General features: G+C 41.3%; 1 protein-coding gene and 1 non-coding gene across 2 annotated transcripts in view; one reads left to right on the top strand and one right to left on the bottom strand.

Annotated features, from left to right (window-relative positions):
• LOC136337559 (aldehyde oxidase) overlaps positions 1 to 22,129 on the top strand; it is a 76,676-nt gene that overhangs the window by 30,790 nt on the left and 23,757 nt on the right. The window contains exons 17-23 of the mRNA XM_066278896.1: positions 3,856 to 4,025; positions 4,366 to 4,492; positions 8,052 to 8,174; positions 12,364 to 12,460; positions 18,158 to 18,282; positions 20,197 to 20,330; positions 20,899 to 20,986. Of these exons, the coding sequence (XP_066134993.1) occupies positions 3,856 to 4,025; positions 4,366 to 4,492; positions 8,052 to 8,174; positions 12,364 to 12,460; positions 18,158 to 18,282; positions 20,197 to 20,330; positions 20,899 to 20,986 (864 nt within the window). The remainder of the gene's footprint in view (positions 1 to 3,855; positions 4,026 to 4,365; positions 4,493 to 8,051; positions 8,175 to 12,363; positions 12,461 to 18,157; positions 18,283 to 20,196; positions 20,331 to 20,898; positions 20,987 to 22,129) is intronic.
• LOC136307097 (U6 spliceosomal RNA) lies at positions 15,375 to 15,481 on the bottom strand. The gene has a single exon (XR_010725789.1). It is a non-coding gene; the product is annotated as a U6 spliceosomal RNA (small nuclear RNA).

Raw genomic sequence — 22,129 nt, 5'->3', positions numbered from 1 at the left:
CCCTCTTCCCTGGAAATCTGCAAAATATGGCAGCTGCAACCTTTGGTTTATAAATACCTAACCTTGACAATGGAGTAAACCTTAGAAATGAACCACAACAAATTAATGGGTGTTCCAATCATTCAAAGAAAAGTGATAATCTCATAGTAATGTAGTAACCTTACAAGTAGATTGCAGGACCAGGTTTAGAAGCAGTGTATCTCCCACACAGATAGTTTTGTTTGTTTTTCCTGTGGTTTCTCTCTCTCTCTCTCTCTCTCTCTCTCTCTCTCTCTCACACACACACACACACACACACACACACACACACAAACCCCCTTGCTTGAACACTTTGTCCCCAAGTCAGTTCATTTGCTTTGAAAGCATTCTGACATAGGTCAGGACATCATCTGTTTGACAGCACAGCATTCTTTCTTCCATCAGCTCTTTAGCGGCAAAAGAAGCTGAAGCAACTATTAAGTACAACCTCTTTCACCAGGATATTCACCAGAGCTGGCAACCAAAAATAACATGTTATGTCTTCAGCTAAAATGATCAAGTTTATATTTGATTATAGAATAGGGCAAAGATATACTGTGGGATTTTCCCCCCATTATTTGGCAAGCCTCACACAGTGATTTTCAAAAAGCATCCCCCACCCCCCAATCTGTGTATTTTATTACAGTAAAAAGTGTTACATCCCTGAAAACTCCCAGTGTCTTTATAGATAGCTACAGAAGTGTTTCCTTAGTGTCTAAGCTTCTGAATTACCTGGAATTTTGCTTCAGGAAGGAAGAAGCCTCCTAGAACTAGAAAAAGAGAGAGAGAGAGATTTAGGTGATTTTTTCACTGAAATGTTCAAGTTGAGAGCTCAACACAGCCTCATGGTGTAGCACTTGGAGGATACTTGACGGTGGGAGTCGATCCCTACCCATCACCTGAAACATGAAAACCACACCAAACAGAGCCCTCGTACTCTCTGTTGTCTTTTGATCACCTTCACAGCTCCCCAGGGGAGAGGGAAAAGAGACCTACCTGCTGAGAGCCTTTGGTGGTGGGGAAAGCAGTGAGTTATGTCAGTGGAACAGATGTGCACAGAGGCTGGTGCAAAGCTTTCTTCATGCCTAAATCCCAATATGTAACATTTCCTCTCCTTTTCCCTGTTCCCCTCCATGGCCTAATATCTACCGTTCTTGAATGATGCTTGGACCAAGTTCTCAATTGTTTTTCTTGATAATCTTCTGCTTTCTATCTTATGACGTCAGGATGACAACAGCAACACCCTAAATCTTAGCCCACAGTCTTTATTTGTGCATTCCATTATAGTAACTACAAAATTAAAATTTACATCAAAATGAAACAAATATGGACATTAAAACAATAAATGTTTATCAGTTAGTATGTATTTTATTATGAAATAGCGGATTTTACATAAAATAGGAATAAATTCAGAGCATCCTATATGTCGTATGCCAAGTTAATTTTAAAGTTGACTCTACTTTCTTTATACAACTGTCAGCCAAAATTTGGCTGATATTTTATTTATTGTCATTTATATTATGAAAGCAGTAGGATTCTCTTTTCATTTTCCAAATAACTATAAAAATTACAAACATGTTATCAAATCACAGAGGCCGCTCTCCTTTTCTCTCCTCATGTGCCAGGCCTGCCCCCATCTGCCCTCCTCACCCTGCGCCTGGGGGCCTCTGAGCTAGTGCAAACCAAAGGTTTCTTTTTGGCATCCCTCAAGCGGGTTGGCAGTGAGCAAGGACCAGCCTCTGGAGTCCCGTGAGCAGCAGAGGACATTGGAGAAGTGTGTTCTTCTCAGTTGTCTTTATATAAAGTTCCCATCGTAAGCATGATGGCCCTCCCCATTCACGGTATTTGCACAGTTAAATCCAAATGTTCAGAAAGGAAAAGAGAGTAAGACATCTGTATGAAAAGAAACGTCAGCTAATCAGTGGGATCCTAGTCAGCAAGGGTCTTTCCCTTTGATTCCGTAGAACAAGAAAGAACTTCAGAGAGCTTTCGTTGGACCAGGGAAGGCTTTGACTCTGGAAAATCAGCTGCTATGATTGAAATGAGATGACTTTTTTAGGTGGATTCAAATGTCTCATTTATTGTCAATATGTACTGCATAGGTTTTCTCAAGCTGCACATTCTGGTAATCAAATACAGAACTATTTAAGTTTCTTCCCCCTCAGATGCCTTAAATGATGCTGCATTGGAAAAAGATCAGCTTCTCTGGCTCCTTTTCCCCCAGGAAAGGTTTTAGGCAGTGTGTGTTCTGTTGGTGATGTGTTCTCTCTCCTCTCCGGCTGTATGATGTGGCCTGGCACTGTGAGGCTCATTTCCAAGAAGAAGTCCCTGCCCCATCCAGGGCTCTTGAGCGGCACAAGCACTGCAGTGTGGGCCAACTGACTGAGTGAGAAGAGGAGACCTCCACAGCTCTTTCCAGGCCACACCTTAGCCAACCTCCTGTATTCCCTTTACCCCCAAGTCTTCCAGGCAGAGCTCCCGGGAATTTGGCTCACTCAAGCACAAGGCTGACCCCGTGAGTTGTGGATGGGACTGCCCAGCACAGCTTAGCGGGCAGCTCCTTGGGCAGAGCGGTAGACCCAGAGCTGTGCCTCCTTTAGAGAGTGGCTGCGTGGTTGGCAGTTTTCCTGGAATTTCCACCTCCCACACTCCCGTCATCAGCCCCCTCCCAGCCACAGCCTTCACCCCAGTCTCTGAGTTTGGCTTACATCATGTCTCTTAACTTCTTTCTTTATTCTTCCAATTCTTCTTCCCCCAATAACCAATCAACCAGGAAAGCTGAAACACTGGGGGAGAGACTGTGTTTCTTAATTTCTGCTTTGGTTAATGAAACATATTTAAGGTACTTACAGAACCAGTAGCAAGACATTTTACCCCATGGATCTCTAAGAAAGAGTAATATTAGTTGATCATCACTCAAAATGTATCTTCCTTTGGTTTTATTCTTTATCAGAAGTGTCTAAGCCTAACACTTATTCTTAGGCTTCTTCACTCAAAATAGAAAAAAAGAGCTCTTCTGGCTGATGACGTGCTCTTAACATTTTCCATAAACATAGTCATGAGGTCCTTGTGCTCTTCTGCAAAATATATGTGCCATGCTTAGATTCAAACAGTAAAATAATTTTGATAGTAAAATTCAAAGAAATACCTGAGCATTAGCAAAGAGACATGATTTTATGTTACCAGGAAGGAAAATTTATATTCATTTACTTATAAAAATGGAATTTGTATCAGAGATGTTTGTGGTCTATATTCAAAAAAGTGGGGCCTGACCAGGCGGTTGCACAGTGGGTAGAGCATCAGACTGGGACGTGGAAGATCCAGGTTCGAAACACCAAGGTCGCCAGCTTGAGCACAGACTCATATGGTTTGAGCAAGGCTCACCAGCTTGAGCCAAAGGTCTCCAGTTTAAGCAAGGGATCACTCAGTCTGTTGTAGCCTACCCCCACCCCCTGTCAAGGCACATATGAGAAAGCAATCAATGAACAACTAAGGAGCCACAATGAAGAATTGATGCTTCTCATCTCTCTCCCTTCCTCTCTGTCTATCCCTATCTATTCCTCTCTCTGTCTCTGTCACAAAACAAACAAACAAACAAACACATAAATAAATAAAACAAAAAAGTGGGGAAAAATAAGAACAACATCATGGCTATACATATCCCAATTTCCCTATTGAATCATTAAAATAGGCTCATTGTCCTGGTATTGCTCTTAATAATAATAACTTTTTATTTTCAAAAGTGTTCTGGTTTAGATGTAATCATATATCTACTGTCTTATGGAAGATGTGTATAATATGATTATAAAAATGATATGTTGGTTATTGATTAAACAGAATGTAGACCCAAAGCAGCTTCCTCAAGACCCAGTTGGCCATCCCATCATGCATCTGTCTGGTATTAAGCATGCTACAGGTGAAGCCATCTACTGTGACGACATGCCTGCAATGGAAGGGGAACTTTTCCTGGCTTTTGTAACAAGTTCAAGAGCTCATGCTAAGATTGTGTAAGTGATAAAATTCTTACCCAGTAGACTTTAATGATTGCCTTCACATCTAAGTCCCATTAGTGGACAGTAATGGTATGAGGAGGGTAAGCTATTGGTGATAGTCAATGAAGATTAGAAGTGAAATGCAATAGAAATTTTAAGATTCATTGAAGTTTGTCCTTCCATCTAATAACTACTTTGTCCCAGGAAAGTTTCCCCAACTGTCTGGCACTGAACCGTTGGAGTGTTTTTGACATGTCTTAACTCTCTTATATCTCATTCTCCAATGAAGCCTGTTCTCCTTGGTCTTCGGCTGTGGGCTGCTCTGAGGGGCCCTGCTTTGTGTGCTATCATGCAGGTCTATCGATCCTTCGGAAGCGCTCAGCCTGCCAGGCGTGGTGGACGTCTTGACTGAGGAACATCTTCACGGCGTAAACTCCTTCTCTTTTTTGGGCAGCCCTGAGAAACTTCTGGAGTCAGATAAGGTAGTGCATTTTTGCTTTCTGTTTTAATAATAACTTACTTCAAAATGGCACTTAAGATTTTCTTAAAGATAGTATCATGTCTGGCACATCATAAATGATTCCAATATTCTTTGAATGTTTATTATAAAAAGCTATATTCTAATGATGAATGAATTCAAATACATTTGTTTTTCACGTAAGTACAGAAGTTGACTAGTTGTATAGAAGGTACTGTACTTGATTGTTTCATATTCTCTAGCAGTAAGAAAGGGTGCTGCTAACAAGTATGAAAGAACAAATGAAGAGAAAATAATGATACTTTTTTATTTGCTAATCTTTCTTCTGAGAATCTCTTGCCATTGCTCCAGTCAGTGTGTCCAAAGTTCAAATCCAAGTTCAAGTGATGTCACCCCCATGGAGCCTTTTCTTATCCTTTAATCCAGGAGTTCTCTCTCCCTTTCTAAACTCACCTTTACCCATCCATTCATACTGCCATGTTTCTAATGGGCATCTTTTTCACATTGGATTGTTCATGTATGCCCTGGTGCATGGAACTAACACTGTGTAAAATACGTTAAACCAGCGGTAGTCAACCTGGTCCCTACCGCCCACTAGTGGGCGTTCCAGTTTTCATGGTGGGTGGTAGCGGAGCAACCAACATATAAATAAAAAGATAGATTTAACTAGAGTAAGTTGTTTTATAAAGATTTATTCTGCCAAACTTAGTGAAAATCCAACATAAAGTACTTGATAAGTAATCATTATAATATGCTTTAACTTGCTGTAACTCTGCTTTATAAATTTTATAAAGTAAAGTTATTTCCCTACTTTATAAATCACCATTACTGTGGAGCCTGTGGGCAGTTAGAAATTTTACTACTAACAGAGATAAAAAAGTGGGCGGTAGGTATAAAAAGGTTGACTACTCCTGCATTAAACAAATATGACCCTTCCCCTCAGAAATATACAAATATGAGATATATACACTTTCTTATAATCCACGCTTTGATAAAAACACAAGCCAGGAACACATTAATCAAATATTTACAAGACACATAAGCATTACTGTTAATATATAACTTGTATGTTAGAGCTCACTGACATCTAAGTGGGAACTTAATGATAGCTGAAAAATCAAGAGAGCTGTAATGATCAGTTACATTTGTAAACAAATGTATTGGTCACTTTAATAGATTGATCATACATGAAATCTCGAGAAAACACTTATATAAGTACGTGTGTTTATAGTTTTGACTATTAGTTATATTTACAAAAGAAAAGAGACAGGAGTTCATGGGAGACCCCAGGACAGTTGGTGTTCACATGCCTTGCAGTTATTGATTATTGGTCTGACGTTAGGCGACATTCCCTCACCATCTCTGCGAGCCCGGTGCCCTTCTGTACAGGAAACTTTGCAGGATCAATTGCTATTCACTCTTTTTGGATACTTTCTGGGTACTTTCCTCACTCTCTGCTTTCTGGGGTGGCCCTTAGTTTATTCTATGATCTCATTTACTAGGATTCAACTCTGTCTTGGCCCCCGAGTTCTCATTTTGGGGGGCAGGGGCAGGAAAATACATCCATTCTGTGGCACACACAATAAAGTGCAACTCTGAAGTCACTGAGCCTGACATCTCTCAGTATTTGCCCTGGCAGAGACAGAAACTAGAGCTAATCCCTTGTTCCAGGCAACTGCAAAGCAGTTTGTCAACACAGGGCAATGAATCCATGCAGCCTCGGGTCTGGAGGGCAGGAGTTTTGCAGGGCTATTGAGTCCAGTCTCCCTTTGTTTATTCACTGGGCAAATTGACTCCTCCTTCAAGTTTGAGATCAAGGTCAACAGGCATTTTGACCTTGTGGCTACTCATTGTAGCTGAACAAGACCAGTGTGGTCCTTGTTCTCACAGAGCTTAAGTTTAGAGGGGAAGGCAAAGTAGACCTTTAATGAACTTTCTATCTTATATTAAGCTTATTTATTTATGACTTATATATTCCCTCTACCTGATAAAAGTCTTTGACTGAGACTCCATGTATGATTCATATGTATAGTCCACACACTGCTTCCCAAGTAGCAGGGTAAATGAGTAGAGAAACAATGCTAGCATTGTTGTTATTTGAAAGTTTTAAGTAATTAAAACTTTGGCTACCATATCTTTAGTTATCAGAAAATGCAGCAAAGACATTTCAGCAGGTTTTGTGCAGAATTCAGTCTTCTCAGTTGTGTTAACCCAAAAGAGCATCGTCATTTGAAACAAGAGCTACTTCTAGCTCTTGCTGGCAGACTTAGTTGATAAAGATGAAAGTTTGATGACTGAGAGTCTCCAGTCAAGGTTGAAACTCCCCCAAGACATCATGGTGTGGCATTGGCAGAAGACAAGGAGAATTGTGGCCTTTACATAAATGTTAACTAAACAAGCAAGATCATTCCAATCTGCATGGTAGTTCCCACACTTTGAGGTGTGGGCCTGTTGGTTATGAGCCTCTTGGGGATGGTGTCTCTATGCCAGAGGTAAAACCAGTCATCAATGGAGAGCAGAGAACAGAGCCATTGTAAATGATTGCCTTTGTTAGTTTCATTTCTTTTTTAACATTTGTCTATGGCACCTATGCCTTTTTAAATTATTTTCATTGTAGAAATTTTAGACATGCACAAAAGTAGAGATTCAATAATTACCAACATTTTGCCATTAGTCTCCTTACCGCCCCCACCCACCCATACCCAACAAACACTTTGCATGAGTGTGTGTTCTGGATTTAAACTCTTTTACTACCATTTTTTTCCCCCGGATGATAAAACTACTATATGCTCCCTGTAGAAAAGATCTACTAGTCTAATGTAGATTTTAAAAATAAGTGATTAAGTTTTCATTGTGATCATGGGATAAGATGACAGAGAGACCAAAATGGTCAAGGTGACTTTTTCCAGGCCTGAATGTTTTATCTTCTTGGAGCCTTGATTTTGTTTTCCATCAACTTTGTGCCCTGCTCCCTGTGTAAACTCCTTAGGCTGCCTCGCCCACCGCAGGTGAAATGAACATTCTGTGCGGGGTCACACCGTGGCCAGGTCTGTTCACTGGAAGCCTGTGCTCCGCCATGGCTGGGGTCGAGACCTGCCCACGGCAGTGCTGCACCATCACTCACTCCCCCTCCTTCCTCTCTGGATGAGACGGGCGGTACCTCCTGGCGCTCCCTATCTGTGAAGGCACAGCTGCCTCTCAGAATGGCTCTGCTCGTGCTCATAGGCACCAGCTGGCCTTTGAGCAGCCCTGTAGGCTGGGCCTGGATGGAGCCTGAGTCTGCTGTACAGGAGGCAGCATCACTCTTGACCTCTTCGTGGCCCCTGCCAACAATGCAGCAAAAAGACCTGAACTCCCCCAGTGCAGAAGGGCAGCAGGTCAACTCTGACAAGTGTACTTTCCTACCAAAACCTTTGTCAACCATGGCACTGTGGTTAAGACACAGGTGAAGGGGTCATTTACTATGTGTCCAGCTCTGTGCTGGGAGGAAGGAGAACAGTGGGCGAGAGGAGAGGCCCTGGGGCCTGGCCTTCTTGAACACAAAGGTCTTCCCTGTGTTTTAGGCATTCTGTGTGGGCCAGCTGGTCTGCGCGGTGATCGCGGACTCCGAGGTGCAGGCAAGGAGAGCTGTGAAGCTAGTGAAGATTGTCTACCAAGATGTGGAGCCAGCGATCTTCACCATTGAGGTAATGAGTTCAAGGCTGGTGCCAGAAGAGCAGATTTCAGTGGTGTGTCAATAAAAATGCTTTGACTGCATTAACAGGAAAGGAAATCTGACACAAAGACGCTTCTAAAACATAGGGGTTTGATTGCCCCAAATTATATCAGTGTTAGCAAGAAACCTGGATGTGAGGGCGATCTGGCTGTGACATCTGTCACCCCATTGATTGCCAGGGTTGATTCGGCTGATCTGGCTGGCTAGGCGGGTGTCCCCTTCCTCCCTCACCGCTCCATGTGCGTCCCTCCCGAAGCTGTGCGCTCGGTTGAAGAGGACGACCTTCCCCACTAGAGGAGAGGATCGTTCTTCGGTCAAGGGTATACGAGTAGCTGCGCTCCCCTGCTAGAACCTCCAAATAAGTCTCAAGCAAGAAACCTGATCTTCCACCTCTTCTCCCTGCTGCCACAGTCAGTCCAGGCTTCATCCTCTGTGGTCACAGGGTGGCAGGCAGGGGCTTCCAGCTCACATTCCAGAAGCAAAGGAGAACGCATTGGCCCAACATTCCATGGGTCCTGAAATCCAGCCTCATCAGGCCACTTAGTCACATATCCAACTTGGAGTTATTGATTGACCAGAGGAACAGAGAGCTGTTGGTTACTGCTGGTTGGTCAGATTTCTTTGAAGTATATGGCCTGTATGGGGGAGTGGTGGAGACCTAAACAGAAATCTGAGCATTGTTTGGAAGGGGACAGGTAAGAGGGATGCTGGGTGGATAACCAACAAGGTCCAGGGGAGGAGAAACACTCTATAATTATAGAAACACTCTATAATTCAATGCTTGAATAACATTGTTTCATTTAACCTTTTTTTTTTTTTTTTGTGATAATGGTGATGAGATGCCTTAGGAACTTAACTCTTGTTTCTGTCATCAATTAGTTTGTGGTAATATTGGTTTTGTTATATATCATTTTGCCACAGTTCCATGAACCCATCAAAGCTGGGTGCAAACTTGCTGTGTTCGCCTTCACTCAGACTCACGCAGACACTCCTCACCCAGGCACACGGTGGGAACCAACAAGATGTTCTAAGAAGCAAATCGTGGAGACACGATTTTTAGATCCTTTCATGCATATCTTAAATGAGTATGAGAAGTAGATCCTATGGTGACTTCAGGCATTTTGACAATTTAAACAAGTTGGAGAATTACATTTTTTATCCTATTTTTTAGAAAAGAGTTTGAAATTTATAAAGGTTTTACGATGCACCTCTATGCAATTATTCCTACAGTTTACTAATAAAAGCATGAAAGTTGGGAAAGGAACACGAACAGATTAGTTTCAACACACACAGATACGATGTACTCTGGGAATACAATATTATCTTCACAGCAGAATGGAGCAGTTGTTCTCTGGGCGCTGGCATGCCCTGATGCAGAACATGAGGACAGGGCTTGGCCAAGCTTGGTGCCTCCAGGAGAACTTGGCCTTGGGTATGTTTCCTCATGTTGCTTTACGCCTGGGCATCCAGAGTTCAGAGTTTGTTTCTGAACAATGTCCTCTGTGTTTTAAGATTAAAATAAAATGTCAAGAAAACAAAGTATAAAAGTTTAACTGGATTTAAAGAGCGATTACGCCTTCTAAATTTTTCTGGCCAGTTTCAAATTCAGACATGTTCCCTTCTTAGGCCCTTGTCACTCATACAGTGCCTGCTGCCTTAGTTCAGTTTACGCCTTGACCAACATTTTATTTCAGTGTTAGAATTACTTTTTTATAAGAAATTATTGACATAATGCTTCATAAAAAAATGGTTTATAATCCTTTGTCCAATGCCAATGGCTTACTCTCTTCCCTCCCTTCACCCCACCTTCTAGCCAAATAAAATTTCAAATAAGCAAATAGATAATACTCTCTTTCTGTCCTTCCCAACTCTAGTCAGCAGACCTCTAATTGCCTTCCAGAAAACACCAGCACCAATATTAAACTCCAACGTGTAGAGTAGAACTACCAAGTGTTTTTATCATTATCCAAGGTCAGTGAGCTAGATTTGGATTTAATCAAAGTCATTTATAGCTGGGAAGTATGCCCAACTCCCTATACATTAAAGTTCTTTTTTAATCACTTTCCTCACAAGAAAATATTCAGTAAATTAGCTCAAAGTTATTAAAAAAACAAGCAGCAAGTGAAGTGGGAATGAGATTAAACTTTTAAAAATAAGGTTTATAAAACTTAACTGGAATATTTGAGTCTTAGATTAAGAAAATCACATGCATTGATTCCAGTAGAAAAAGTGTGTTATTAATCATAAGAGGATAAAAACAAGTGTGTCTCTGTCACTAATCTCTAAGGTTTTACCTAACCTATGCTTTTTAGAGTGTTTAATAGTTTGAATGGGAAAACTATTGGCTCAAAGGATCAGGCCAATGACCTTGGTTAGAAAAATATGCTCTTGACCAGACTCTCTTATCAGTCATCATGAGCAACAATAATAGCTCATTCCTACACGGAGCTAACTATGGAATTGCATAGTTCTAAACAGATTTCCTGTGTTGACTCACTATATGCTCACTACAATCCTATGAGATTAAAAACTTTTATTATCCCTGTTCTGATAAGGAAACTAAAATGCAGGGTTACCCAAGGTGACACAGCTAGTCAGTAATATAATAGAAGCAGTCAGCAAACATATATCAAAGAAACTGGGCCCCACAGTAAAAATAAACCAGCTGCCTTTTAGTGGAGGAACTGGCAGGATCGCAATAGAACATTCCTGAAAGCTATGTTGATAGATGCCTCCTGGTGTGGCTGAAGGGAACCAGAGTTAGAGAATCCCCAACTGCCAGCAGGTTGGAATTTCATGAATGGGCACTAATCCATGGTAGATAATGCTTCAGGAGCTGGCGTGTCACATTTTCCTGTTGACACAGGGATTATTACAGCAAGGTAAATTCCTAAGGATAGATAGGAAAGCCAACCTAGATTATTGTAGCTGCATCCCAGATTATGTGTCTCCACTACTGTACCTGTTCACAGGGAACCCTGGAGAAGCCAATAAGAACCAGTGCATAATCGGATTGGTGGTACCAATGTTGGGCTTGTAATGGAATTTTACTTTCAAGACTGGAGGTCCCAGGGGTTCTATAGTACTGCCCTATGCAAATGGTGTGCTCATCTCCCCAAAGCAGGCTCGTGGAGCTGGCAGATGTGTTAGGTAGGGTAGACAACAATCAGGGCAGGAAAAAGAGAGGGGGGAGCAAAGCGAAGTTCATCTCACCTACTGAAGGAAGGAGTCAGCAGCTTAAGGTCTGCCAGAACAAAAGCACCGGTTGTCCAGATGGCCTTGAAACCCTGTATGTTGGTCTATGGGAAGAGGATCCTTGAAACCCCATACCTTAGGCTCAATAACAGGGAAACAAAGCCTTGAAACTAAGAGTAGATAACTCCTAAGACCCCAACAAGCAGGGCACTCAGACTAGCTGAGTTGCCCACTTATTCCTTATGCCAGGTGTATAGCTTTGCTTTAATAAACTGCTTGTTTTGCTGGGACGCTACACTGTGTCTATCACCTGAATTCATTCTCGTGAGCATGACAAGAACCAAGGAGGAAAAAGCCCATTGGACTTGGGCTTTCTCCGGGGACACAGGCAGAGAGCCGCCATGATCCTTATCAGTGTCTTCAGCTGACTTTGAGCACGGATTATGAGCTGTGTAAGCTTCTTTATGTGCATTGTTTCATTTTATCCTCTCCACCACTCTGTTGGAGCTTTATGCACAACTACACCTCCATTCTGGCAGGTGAGGCTCAGGGAAGTGAAGTAGTAGCCCACAGTCAACAGCTAGTAAATGGAAGAACCAGACACGACTCGGATAGGGTCCAGAGCCCAAGCTCTGTGTGGCCTTGGCTACAGAAAATGGGTTGTGGAATGAAGGAATAATCTGCCCAGAAAAGATCAGTTCCACTCTGGGACCAAGTGGGTGCCAGGTCTTTTCTGAGCTTACTCTATTTCTTTTCATTAGAGGAGGACATTTGTATTTGCTCTGTGGGGAGTCTCCCTGGAGTCTGGTTCTTAGCTCAGCAGTGCAGTCATGCTGAAAGTGTGTGGCATTTCAGAGCGAGAGGAGAAATGCTGCCCAGACTCAAATGATGCCCACTGCACGTGGCCACTGCCATCGGGCTGGAGACCATGTCCAGCTGGCCTCACTTTTCTGTTCTCTTTCTAGGAAGCTATACAACACAACTCCTACTTTGCGCCAGAAAGGAAATTGGAATGCGGGAATGTTGATGAAGCATTTAAAGTGGTTGATCAAATTCTTGAAGGTAAAACTACATGAAAAAATGTGATGAAGGGGAAGCAGTTGTGGTCACAGCTGTTACATAAATGTCTTCTCTTGTTCTGTTCACAACCACCTTGCAGGTTGGGAATTGAAGCTCAGAATGGTTAAGAAACATGACCATGGTCATACAACAACTACTAAGAGACAAAGCTGGCCGTGGAATTGACAGCTTTTTTTTATGATTTCTGAAACCCATGTTTCTTTCTCTTCATCCTTTCTCTTATTTATCCCTTTCTTCCAAAACATATACAGGCATATCTCAGAGATATTGTGGGTTCAGTTCTGGACCACTGCAGTAAAGTGAGTTGTAACCTTTTTGCTAGTGGAAGATGTCACCTTCAATTGGTAAAAAAAAAAAAAAAAAAAAAAGCAACATCAGTGAAGTGCAATAAAGCAAAATGCAATAAAATGAAATATGCCTGTATATGGATAACATAATACTGATCTCAAAGATCCATTGTGAAGATTATAAGAGATAATAAATGTGTGCTTGGCACATAGGAAGAGATCCATAATTATTGTTAGATGAAGATGTTTTTGCTGCTCTCCTCTAGAAAAGATGATCTTTGTTGAGCTAACACTCTGGCAGGCGTGCATTTATCAAACCCAGGGTTTCCCATTTATTCTCACTGTGAGATGCTTATGAAACCTCACTGGAGATTCCTGTGCCCCTTTCTTGGGATTCTGGAGCTAGGGGATGCAAGGCACCTCAGGATTCTGGTTTTTGACCAGTTTCAACAGTGGTCCAGGAGATTTTTAGGATGAATAAAATGTAGCGTCCACTCGGAGGGTGAGCTGCTTTCCTGGGAAAAGAGGGAGCATATTTTGCATAGAGAGTCTATGGAATGGACATCTTGGAAAGAGCAATAATTAGGGGGTTCCCCGACTTGTGCCATAATATGTCCCTGCCTTTGCTCTTGTCACAGTAGTTTTTGTGTAGTAATTTAACTTTTGTATTTTTCCTTACATCGTATTTAATTATTGACTTCAGTTAGGTAATTTGTGCATTCTGTCTCTCACTTGAATGCTGACATGCTGCCTGCCTCATACCCTGCTAACAAGTATAACATCTGTAATAATTTCTAGCAGTACAGTGCTTAAGACGGCTTAAAAGGGACTCTTTTGTTTTCATTCTCTTAACTCACTAGTTTGAGGTTTGTTTGTTTTCTTACTCTACAATTGTCGTTTGTCTTAAGAATTTGGACCACTTGTTTCAATGTGAGGTAATAAATAATTATCGTAAGAGCACTTTATCTGCCCCTTAGGGAAATAGGTGGTCCAAGAAAGAAAGAACACTTCAAAAATAAAATATGTGAAGCATTACATCAAATCTTAGACTGCATTCTTGAAGGGAGTGATATAATTTGCTTTTACCAGCTGTGAAGATAGATAGATTTCAGCCCTCTCTAACCCTGGTGTCATAGGCATTAAAGAACACTGTTTACAAATGAGCCAGCCGAGGTCAGGGAGGCAAGTGATTGAGCAGGAATCAAATCTAAGTTCCCCAACTCTGAAGTTAGCACGTTCTCTCCTCTGCATTAAACTGCTTCTCATTTATCTCTTTAAAACGTCATTAGCTGGAACAGGCTTTACCCTGGCGAGGTGGATGACAATCTCTGCTGCAGGATTTGCAAGAGACCTGGAAGCACTAGGACTGAGATTATCTTCCCACAACCTGTCCTGTTGGGCAGAATGCTGATAAACGCCTTCATATCTTCACGGCTTTTGCTTCTTTAAGGGCCCCTTATTAAAATGTAAATATGCCCGAAGGAATCACTCCTAAACCTATACTGGGATAAAATTTTTATTTCAGGAATTAGTTGAACAAATTGGTTTCCCGCCTAGAGAGTTGGAGAGCAACACCCTAGTCAGGAGAGGATGTCGGCGTGTGTGGGTGGGCAGCGCAATGTAACGGCTCTAGAACTTGCCTACCTGAAAGGTTTAAGCAGAAAAAGCTCTAATATTTTTCTTTAAATTCTGTAGTTTTTAAATGAAATAACTATTTAACAAAATAAAATCTGAGGTATAAATCATTAATATTTCAAACCATGAATTTTGAGCCTAATAATAAGTGAGGTTTTCAATGTAGTCTTTAAGTAAAGCTTAAATTGAAATTGAGATATGAGCCCTTGACCTTTTAATTTTTGCACCTTATAAATGAAGCAGACTCTGTTCATTCTTCTGTACCTTTATTTTGTGTGCGTGTTTTTCTGAGGTGAGAAGCGGGGGAGGCAGACAGACAGACTCCTGCACGTGCCTTACCGGGATCCACCTGACATGCCCACTAGGGGGCAATGCTCTGCCCATCTGGGGCGTTGCTCCACTACAACTGGAGCCATTGTAGCGCCTGAGGTGGAGGCCATGGAGCCATCCTCAGTGCCCGGGTCAACTTTGCTCCAATGGAGCCTTGGCTGTGGGAGGGGAAGAGAGAGATGGAGAGAAAGGAGAGGGGGAAGGTTGGAGAAGCAGATGGGCGCTTCTCCTGTGTGCCCTGGCCAGAAATCAAACTCAGCACTTCCACACACTGGGCTGATGCTCTACCGCTGAGCCAACCGGCCAGGGCCTTCTGTACCCTTTCTTTACTCAGATTTTGGATAAGATAGAAAGTCCAGACTCCACTACAAAAAATTTCCTTGGGATTCTTCCTCAAACAATTTATAAATCACCATTATTGGGTACATTTTTAATTTTTTAAAAGTTCTGCTTCCCTCCTAGTATGATGACTGTCATAGTTGTGTTCTGTGTTTTTAAATTTAATTTTAATTAAATATATTGGGGTGACATAGGTTAATAAGATCATAGAAGTTTCATGTATTGAGGTTAATAGGATCATAGAAGTTTCATGTATAGAAGATTTCTATGATTCATGATCTGCATATTGCATTGTGTGTCCATCAAGAAATATGGAACACTTCACAAATTTGCAAATCATCCTTGCACAGGGGCCATGCTAATCTTCTTTGTATTGTTTCAGTTTTAGTATATGTGCTGCCAAAGTGAGTATGTGTTCTGTTTTGTTTTCTTAACCTCTGTTTTTAATTTTTTACTTGCCTTTCAATGAGTTTCTTGAACATTTTTAGAATTCCATTTTGATTTATCAGTAGTGAGGGTTTTTTTTGTTTCATTTTATAACTTTATTTGACATTTAGTGATTAGTTCTCATCCACATTAACTGTAGATTTTTAAAAGTGGTGACAAGTACATGGATAACTAATATATAGAACTTTTTGTTGAATCTTCATTCTCATTACATTTTCTGGACAACCACATCTGGATACAGTATAGATTAGAACATCCCTTATTCTTTTGGCCCAGACATACTGTCCTTCATTTATAATATAATTGTCTTTAAAATGTTCTCTACATACGTTGAGAACCACATGGAGCAATATTGTAGTTCTACTTCAAACACAATTTTAAAAATTCAAGAAGAAGAGAAAGTCAATGGTGTTTACCTGTACTTTTATTCTTTCCATTGCTCTCTTGGCTTCCTTATGTTCTAAAATATTTTTTTAATCTTTCTTATCTTTCCTTAGCCATTTGTTATTTTAGAATAGTTCTGTTGAAAACAAACTCTCTTAGTTTCCCTTATGTCTAGATTTCTTTTTCATTCTTGAAGGATATTTTCACTGGATATAGAATTCCAAGTTGATAGGTCTTGTAGCACTTGAAGGAAGATGGCGTACCAGTTTCTCTGACCTTCATGGTTTATGATGAAGAATCTGCTACCCTTCGAAATATTTTTTTCTTGTAGATGATGTAATATTTTCTTTCTCTGCTTTCAAGACATTCTGTGTTTAGTTTTCAGAAGTTTGACTCTGATGTTTTGGCATGGGTTTCTTTGGTTTATCCCTTTGGGATTTACTCTGCTCTTGAATTAGAACATTTGTTGTTTTTTACCACATTTGGGAAATGTTCAGCTATTATTTTTTCCAATGCTTGACTTCAGTGATACCAAGTTTTGATGTTTTATTTTAGTCACACAGGTTCCTCAGTTTCTGTTCTTTTTCTTTTCAATCTGCTCTCTGTTGTTCAGGTTGGGAAATTCCTGTTGTTCTATTTTCTTGTCCATTGATAATTTCTGTTCACTCTATTATTGAGCTTATCCATTAAGCCTTTTATATTTTGGTGGTGGTTGTGCTAAAATTTCCATTTGGATCTTTTTATATTTTCTGTTTCTTTGTTGAGATTTTCTATTTTTCTCATTTATGTGTTCATGTCAATACTCATTGAAGCATTTTTTTTTATGATGTCTGCTTTAGAATCCATGTCAGATAATTTCACAGTCTGTGTCATCTCAGCATTGGCATCTGTTGATTGTCTTTTCTCATTAGAGTTGAATTCTTGGTATGATGAGTGATTTTTTATTGTATGCTGGTCATTTGGGGTATTATGTTATAAGACTCTGGATCTTACTTAAATCTTTTATTTTACCAGAATTCTTCAGGCCCTGTGTTGGTGGGGAAAGGGGGGGGTGATACCTTGTTATTGCCTGGTAGAGGGAGGAGGTCTGGGCTCCCCATATGATTTCCACTGAAACCACCCCAACAGAGGACTTGAGGTACCTCATTATAATTTGATAAGGTAACTCTAAGCTGTCCACTCAACTCTTGCAGATAAAGATAGATCAACAGTTTTTTCTGTACTGTTTGGCTGAAGTAGAGTAGTTTTTGTATAAATGCTTTCTGTTTTGCTAGGCTTCTCCTTTCCTGGTTCTTTATCTAGAGAAAGTAGGCTTTTCTTGGGACTTTTTTTTCTGTCTTTGTCTGCTAGTGTTTTGGGGTTTCTGGCTCCTCTGGTACCAAGTATAGGCTATATGAAGTGAACAATAGCAGCATAACCCACTGAACTCACTTTTGTATCGTTCGTTGGGTTCCAGAGTCCCTGGCTGGTCTCTTTTCCCTCTCTCTCTTTTAAAGTCTTCTGATGTTTCTTTTATGTATAATGTCTAGGGTTGTCAGCACAAAGAACAGGGAAACGTGCCGTTGTCTTAGAAGTAGAAGTCTCCTTGTCATCCTATTTTTTTTTTTTTGTATTTTTCTGAAGCTGGAAACGGGGAGAGACAGACAGACTCCCGCATGCGCCCGACCGGGATCCACCCAGCATGCCCACCAGGGGCGACGCTCTGCCCACCAGGGGGCGATGCTCTGCCTCTCCGGGGTGTCGCTCTGCCGTGACCAGAGCCACTCTAGCTCCTGGGGCAGAGGCCAAGGAGCCATCCCCAGCGCCTGGGCCATCTTTGCTCCAATGGAGCCCCGGCTGTGGGAGGGGAAGAGAGAGACAGAGAGGAAGGAGAGGGGGTGGAGAAGCAAATGGGCACCTCTCCTATGTGCCCTGGCCGGGAATCGAACCCGGGTCCCCTGAACGCCAGGCCGATGCTCTACCGCTGAGCCAACCGGCCAGGGCCTCCTTGTCATCCTATTTTTACTTTAGACACCTTTCCCTAGGACTATGTGATCTACTATATTGGCCAGCATGACAGATTCCCCAACAGAACTCTACTTTAAACCTGCAGGTATAAAGAAAGCTAAAGATTATTGTTGGTGGCCCTTCCCCAGGCAGCCTACAGCCCCAGCAGAAGCACTGTCAGAATTTGTCCTATTATAATAAGAAAACATCTGGGGATGCTACCTGTCCTCTCTGACAGCCTTCTTGATTATGCTATATTTTCCTCCAATAGGTGAAATACATATGGGGGGTCAAGAACATTTTTATATGGAAACCCAAAGCATGCTTGCTGTTCCCAGAGGAGAGGATCAAGAAATGGATATCTATGTGTCCACACAGTATCCCAAAGGCATACAGGTAATATAAGGCCACTGTGGAGAGGACATAGCTGAATGGTTTCTGCCAGAAAAATATACCAAGAGCAATTTGAGACAAAAATGTCATTTCAGAAACTGAAGGAATTTGGAATACTAATAGCCATACCAATTGGATATTAATAACCACACTATTTTAAAGCTTTTAAATTAGTATTATAAGAGTAGAGACCTTCTGTTTGTGTGTCTGTAAGTGTAAAACAATTACAGAATCAGCAGGTCTCTTTTGCTATACTCTTGACACTGTTAAGAATACAAAAGAAGTGAAAACTATCACTTAAACTGTTGAATGATAATAGAGAAAAGTTATTAAAAGAGTAAATTCTGAGAGTCAAAGAGAATTACTTTTCCTTTTTTTCCTGTTTTTCCTATTGTATCTATATGAGATGATGAATTTTTTAAAAAATATTTTATTTATTGATTTTAGAGAGAGGAGAGAGCACAAGAACAGGATGGAGGAGCAAAAAGCATCAACTCATAGTATTGTTTCTTGTTGACCTGGCAAGCTCAGGGTTTCAAACCGGTGACCTCACCGTTCTAAGTTAACACTTTATTTACTGTGCCACCACAGGTCAAGATGATGAATGTTAACTAGACCTATTATAATAAACGTTTTACAATATATGTACATCAAACCATCATGCTGTATACCTTAAACTTATACAGTGATATATGTTAATCATTTCTCAATAAAACTGAAAAAAATAATAAAAAAGATAAAAGAGGAAAGCCTGCCCTTCAATATCTGTAGTACCCAACTCACATGAAGCAGTTAGGAAACTATACTGGGGAGAATGCAACCTCGCGTAAATCAGCTGAGTCAGAATTTACAGACCTGGAAGAGTTCAGGAAACAGAGGGCTGCCAAGAGCTAGAATCAGCCAGAAAGTCCCATGAAATTAGGTCTTTAGTTTGGATTTATACTGAGAATAAGATCTCTCTAAATGGTGAGATGTCATTCCCAAGCTGTCCACACCAAGGTCAAATACCACTCATTCATTCATTCCTTCATTCCTTCACCTGTCCCTTCTACAAACACTTTTTGCCTATATACCAGGCATCATGCATGTAAGAAAGGAGGGAGAACACCAGGACTGCCTAAGCTGGCATGGAGGATGCACTGTAGGGGCATCTAGTTTAAGCATCACGATGAAAGCAAGGGAACAAAGCAGAGGGGTCCTGATTCAGTAGATCATAGAGAGCAGTGTTGTTGTCAGAGCAGGTGGGAATGCGGGAATGTGGAGAATGAGGCCTGTGGAAGGTGGAGCACTAAGAAGGGTCAGGCAAACTCCATTCCAGTCCTGTTCTGCTTCTCACTTCCCGTGTGATGTTGGGCCCATCTCTTTACCCCTCTTACTCTCCCTATCTATAAAAATGAGTTGTTAAGACTAGCTGACCTCTAAACAGTAGGATGGCAAAAAAGAGGAAGACCTGAATTCAGGGAAGATCTGTTGGCCAGCTGTAGCAGTAATCCAAGTGAGAGGCGAGAAGAGTGCATTCTCCGGTGGAGAGCTAGAAAGGGCAGGGAAAAGACCTAATCGGAAAGAGGTTTGGAAGGCCACCACGCCTCACTGCTCAGGAAACGTATTCCTCGGGACTAGTGTGAAAAGGATATAGTTCACGGGGAAAATTTATTAAAAATTATTAGCACAGAAATACCTCATTGCTATTGAAAGGACTACTCAGTATTAATTGATAGTTTTGATGATGTCACTGCAGCCAAATACCACTGAGATCAGCATGGATGCACGCCTAGGTTATTGGAAATTAGCCCGTAATTTGGCATAACTGTGCAGTTTGTGCATCATATACAATGTTATAGAATGAAACATGTAAGGGCTGTCCCAACTCCCTTGCCGCTGATGGGTCCAATTAATAAGAGCTGTTATCATCCACAGGACATAGTTGCTTCAGTTTTGAAGCTCCCAGCTAACAAGGTCATGTGTCATGTGAAGCGTGTTGGTGGAGCATTTGGGGGGAAGGCGTTTAAAACTGGCTTCATGGCAGCCATCACCGCGTTTGCAGCAAACAAGTAAGTGGAGAAAAACTCCTAAATAGACTTACTATGATATGAGGTCGTGCTGAATATTAGCATATCAGAATTAAGAAGGAAGAATGCTGGGTCAAAATCACCTATAATAAACACACACATAAACAAGCTGCCAGTTGTAACAGCTTTGTTTTAAACTGCACTGCAAGAACCAAACTGAGAATCAGTTACTGAAAAGAATACAAACCACAGTAAAAGTATTATTGTGCCTGGAGAGTGGCGGATACTTGTCCTAATGTGGTCCTTGGACTATTTGCCCATTGTGGAGGTTGTTATCACAGTGGGATATACCCCCAAAGCAATACTCTGGAGCCTCTGGCACTTGTGCCCTCCCTCCCATAAGTTGTGAATGCCAGCTGTTGTGTCTTGACACAAAGAGAGGGGAGGCCACTGTGGGTGCCTGAGATCAGCACAGCCTGGGCTCAGGGAATGGTTCTGTTGTTCTATCATGTGTGTGGGCGCCATTTAAGCTATCACCAGGGGTTACGTAAAGCCCAGGGAACACCTCCTTAGTTAAAGAGTTTGCCTCCCTTGCTTTTTCCTGTTCTAGACATGGTCGTGCTGTCCGCTGCATTCTGGAACGTGGAGAAGACATGTTAATAACTGCGGGCCGCCACCCTTACCTTGGGAAGTACAAAGTGAGTAGAAGAAGGGAAGGGAAGGATTCATGTTGTCACTATAATATTTCAGGAATGCAGTGGGTGGCTCTTGGCTACTCTAATGGGGAATAACATTGAGCAAATCAACAAATTGTGCTTCTGTTTCACTTTCTATTCCTTGTGCTAATTGCGTGATTACTGACTCATACAATGAAGCTTTTTCTACTTGGCTCAAGGATGACCATTTGTGAAAAGTGCTAGGTGGTACTGGCTGCTACTGAGTGAATAACTGGAAAACATCTGAGTGTATCCACAAAAATAGATCTGATAATCATACTATTCCCACATATAAAATAGCTAAAAATAGAATGATTTCTAAACATCAGTGTTGTGTGAAATTATAGTTATTTGCCAACAAGTTCCTCATATTTAAATATATTGGGGTATTTTTGTAAGACTGTCCCAGAAAATTTTCCATAGCAGAAACTAATTATCTTTTTACTTTATAAGTAATAAGTTAACTTGTCAGAATGGGCTAATGGTTGTAACAACTAAAAACTCTCAGGGATTTAAACCTTTATTATGTTACTTCTTGCCCAAGTAACAGCTAAATGTAACCGGCGGGGGTTGGGGAGGGGGAGAAGGTGAAGGAAAGAGGACCTGCCCCACAAAATCATGCAGGGACTCAAGCTTTCCCTTGGACTGCACTGTTGAACATGGAAGCTACTAGGCACCTATGGATATATTTAAATTTAAATTTACTAAATTAAATAAAATTTAAAATTCAGTTCCACAGTTGCATTAGCTTTGTATGACAAGTGCTCAATGTAGCTAATGTCTGCTATATTGAACATGCAATTCTAGAACATCACAGAAGGTTCTGTTGGATAGTACGGCCCTAGGGACTCGGAGTCCTCCACTGGATCTTCTGCAAAGGACACAGACTGAGAGAGAGGGAGCACGGAGTGTCATGTGGGGGGTGTTTTAGTCACCAGATCTATAAGTGGTGGGCCTCACTTCTGCCTACCTGTTGTTGGCCAGAACTTTGCCACCTCAGTGCAAAAGAGACTGGGAAGCATGGATAGACCTGGAGATTATTATGCTAAGTGAAATAAGCCAGTCAGAAAAAAGACAAATACCATACGATCTCATTTATATGTAAAATCTAATGAATAAATTAAA

Source organism: Saccopteryx bilineata, chromosome 5 (genome assembly GCF_036850765.1).
Source record: "Saccopteryx bilineata isolate mSacBil1 chromosome 5, mSacBil1_pri_phased_curated, whole genome shotgun sequence".
Taxonomy (NCBI): Eukaryota; Metazoa; Chordata; class Mammalia; order Chiroptera; family Emballonuridae; genus Saccopteryx; species Saccopteryx bilineata.
The sequence above is the reverse complement of the archived record's forward strand: the minus strand, read 5'-3'. Positions and strand labels throughout refer to the sequence as shown.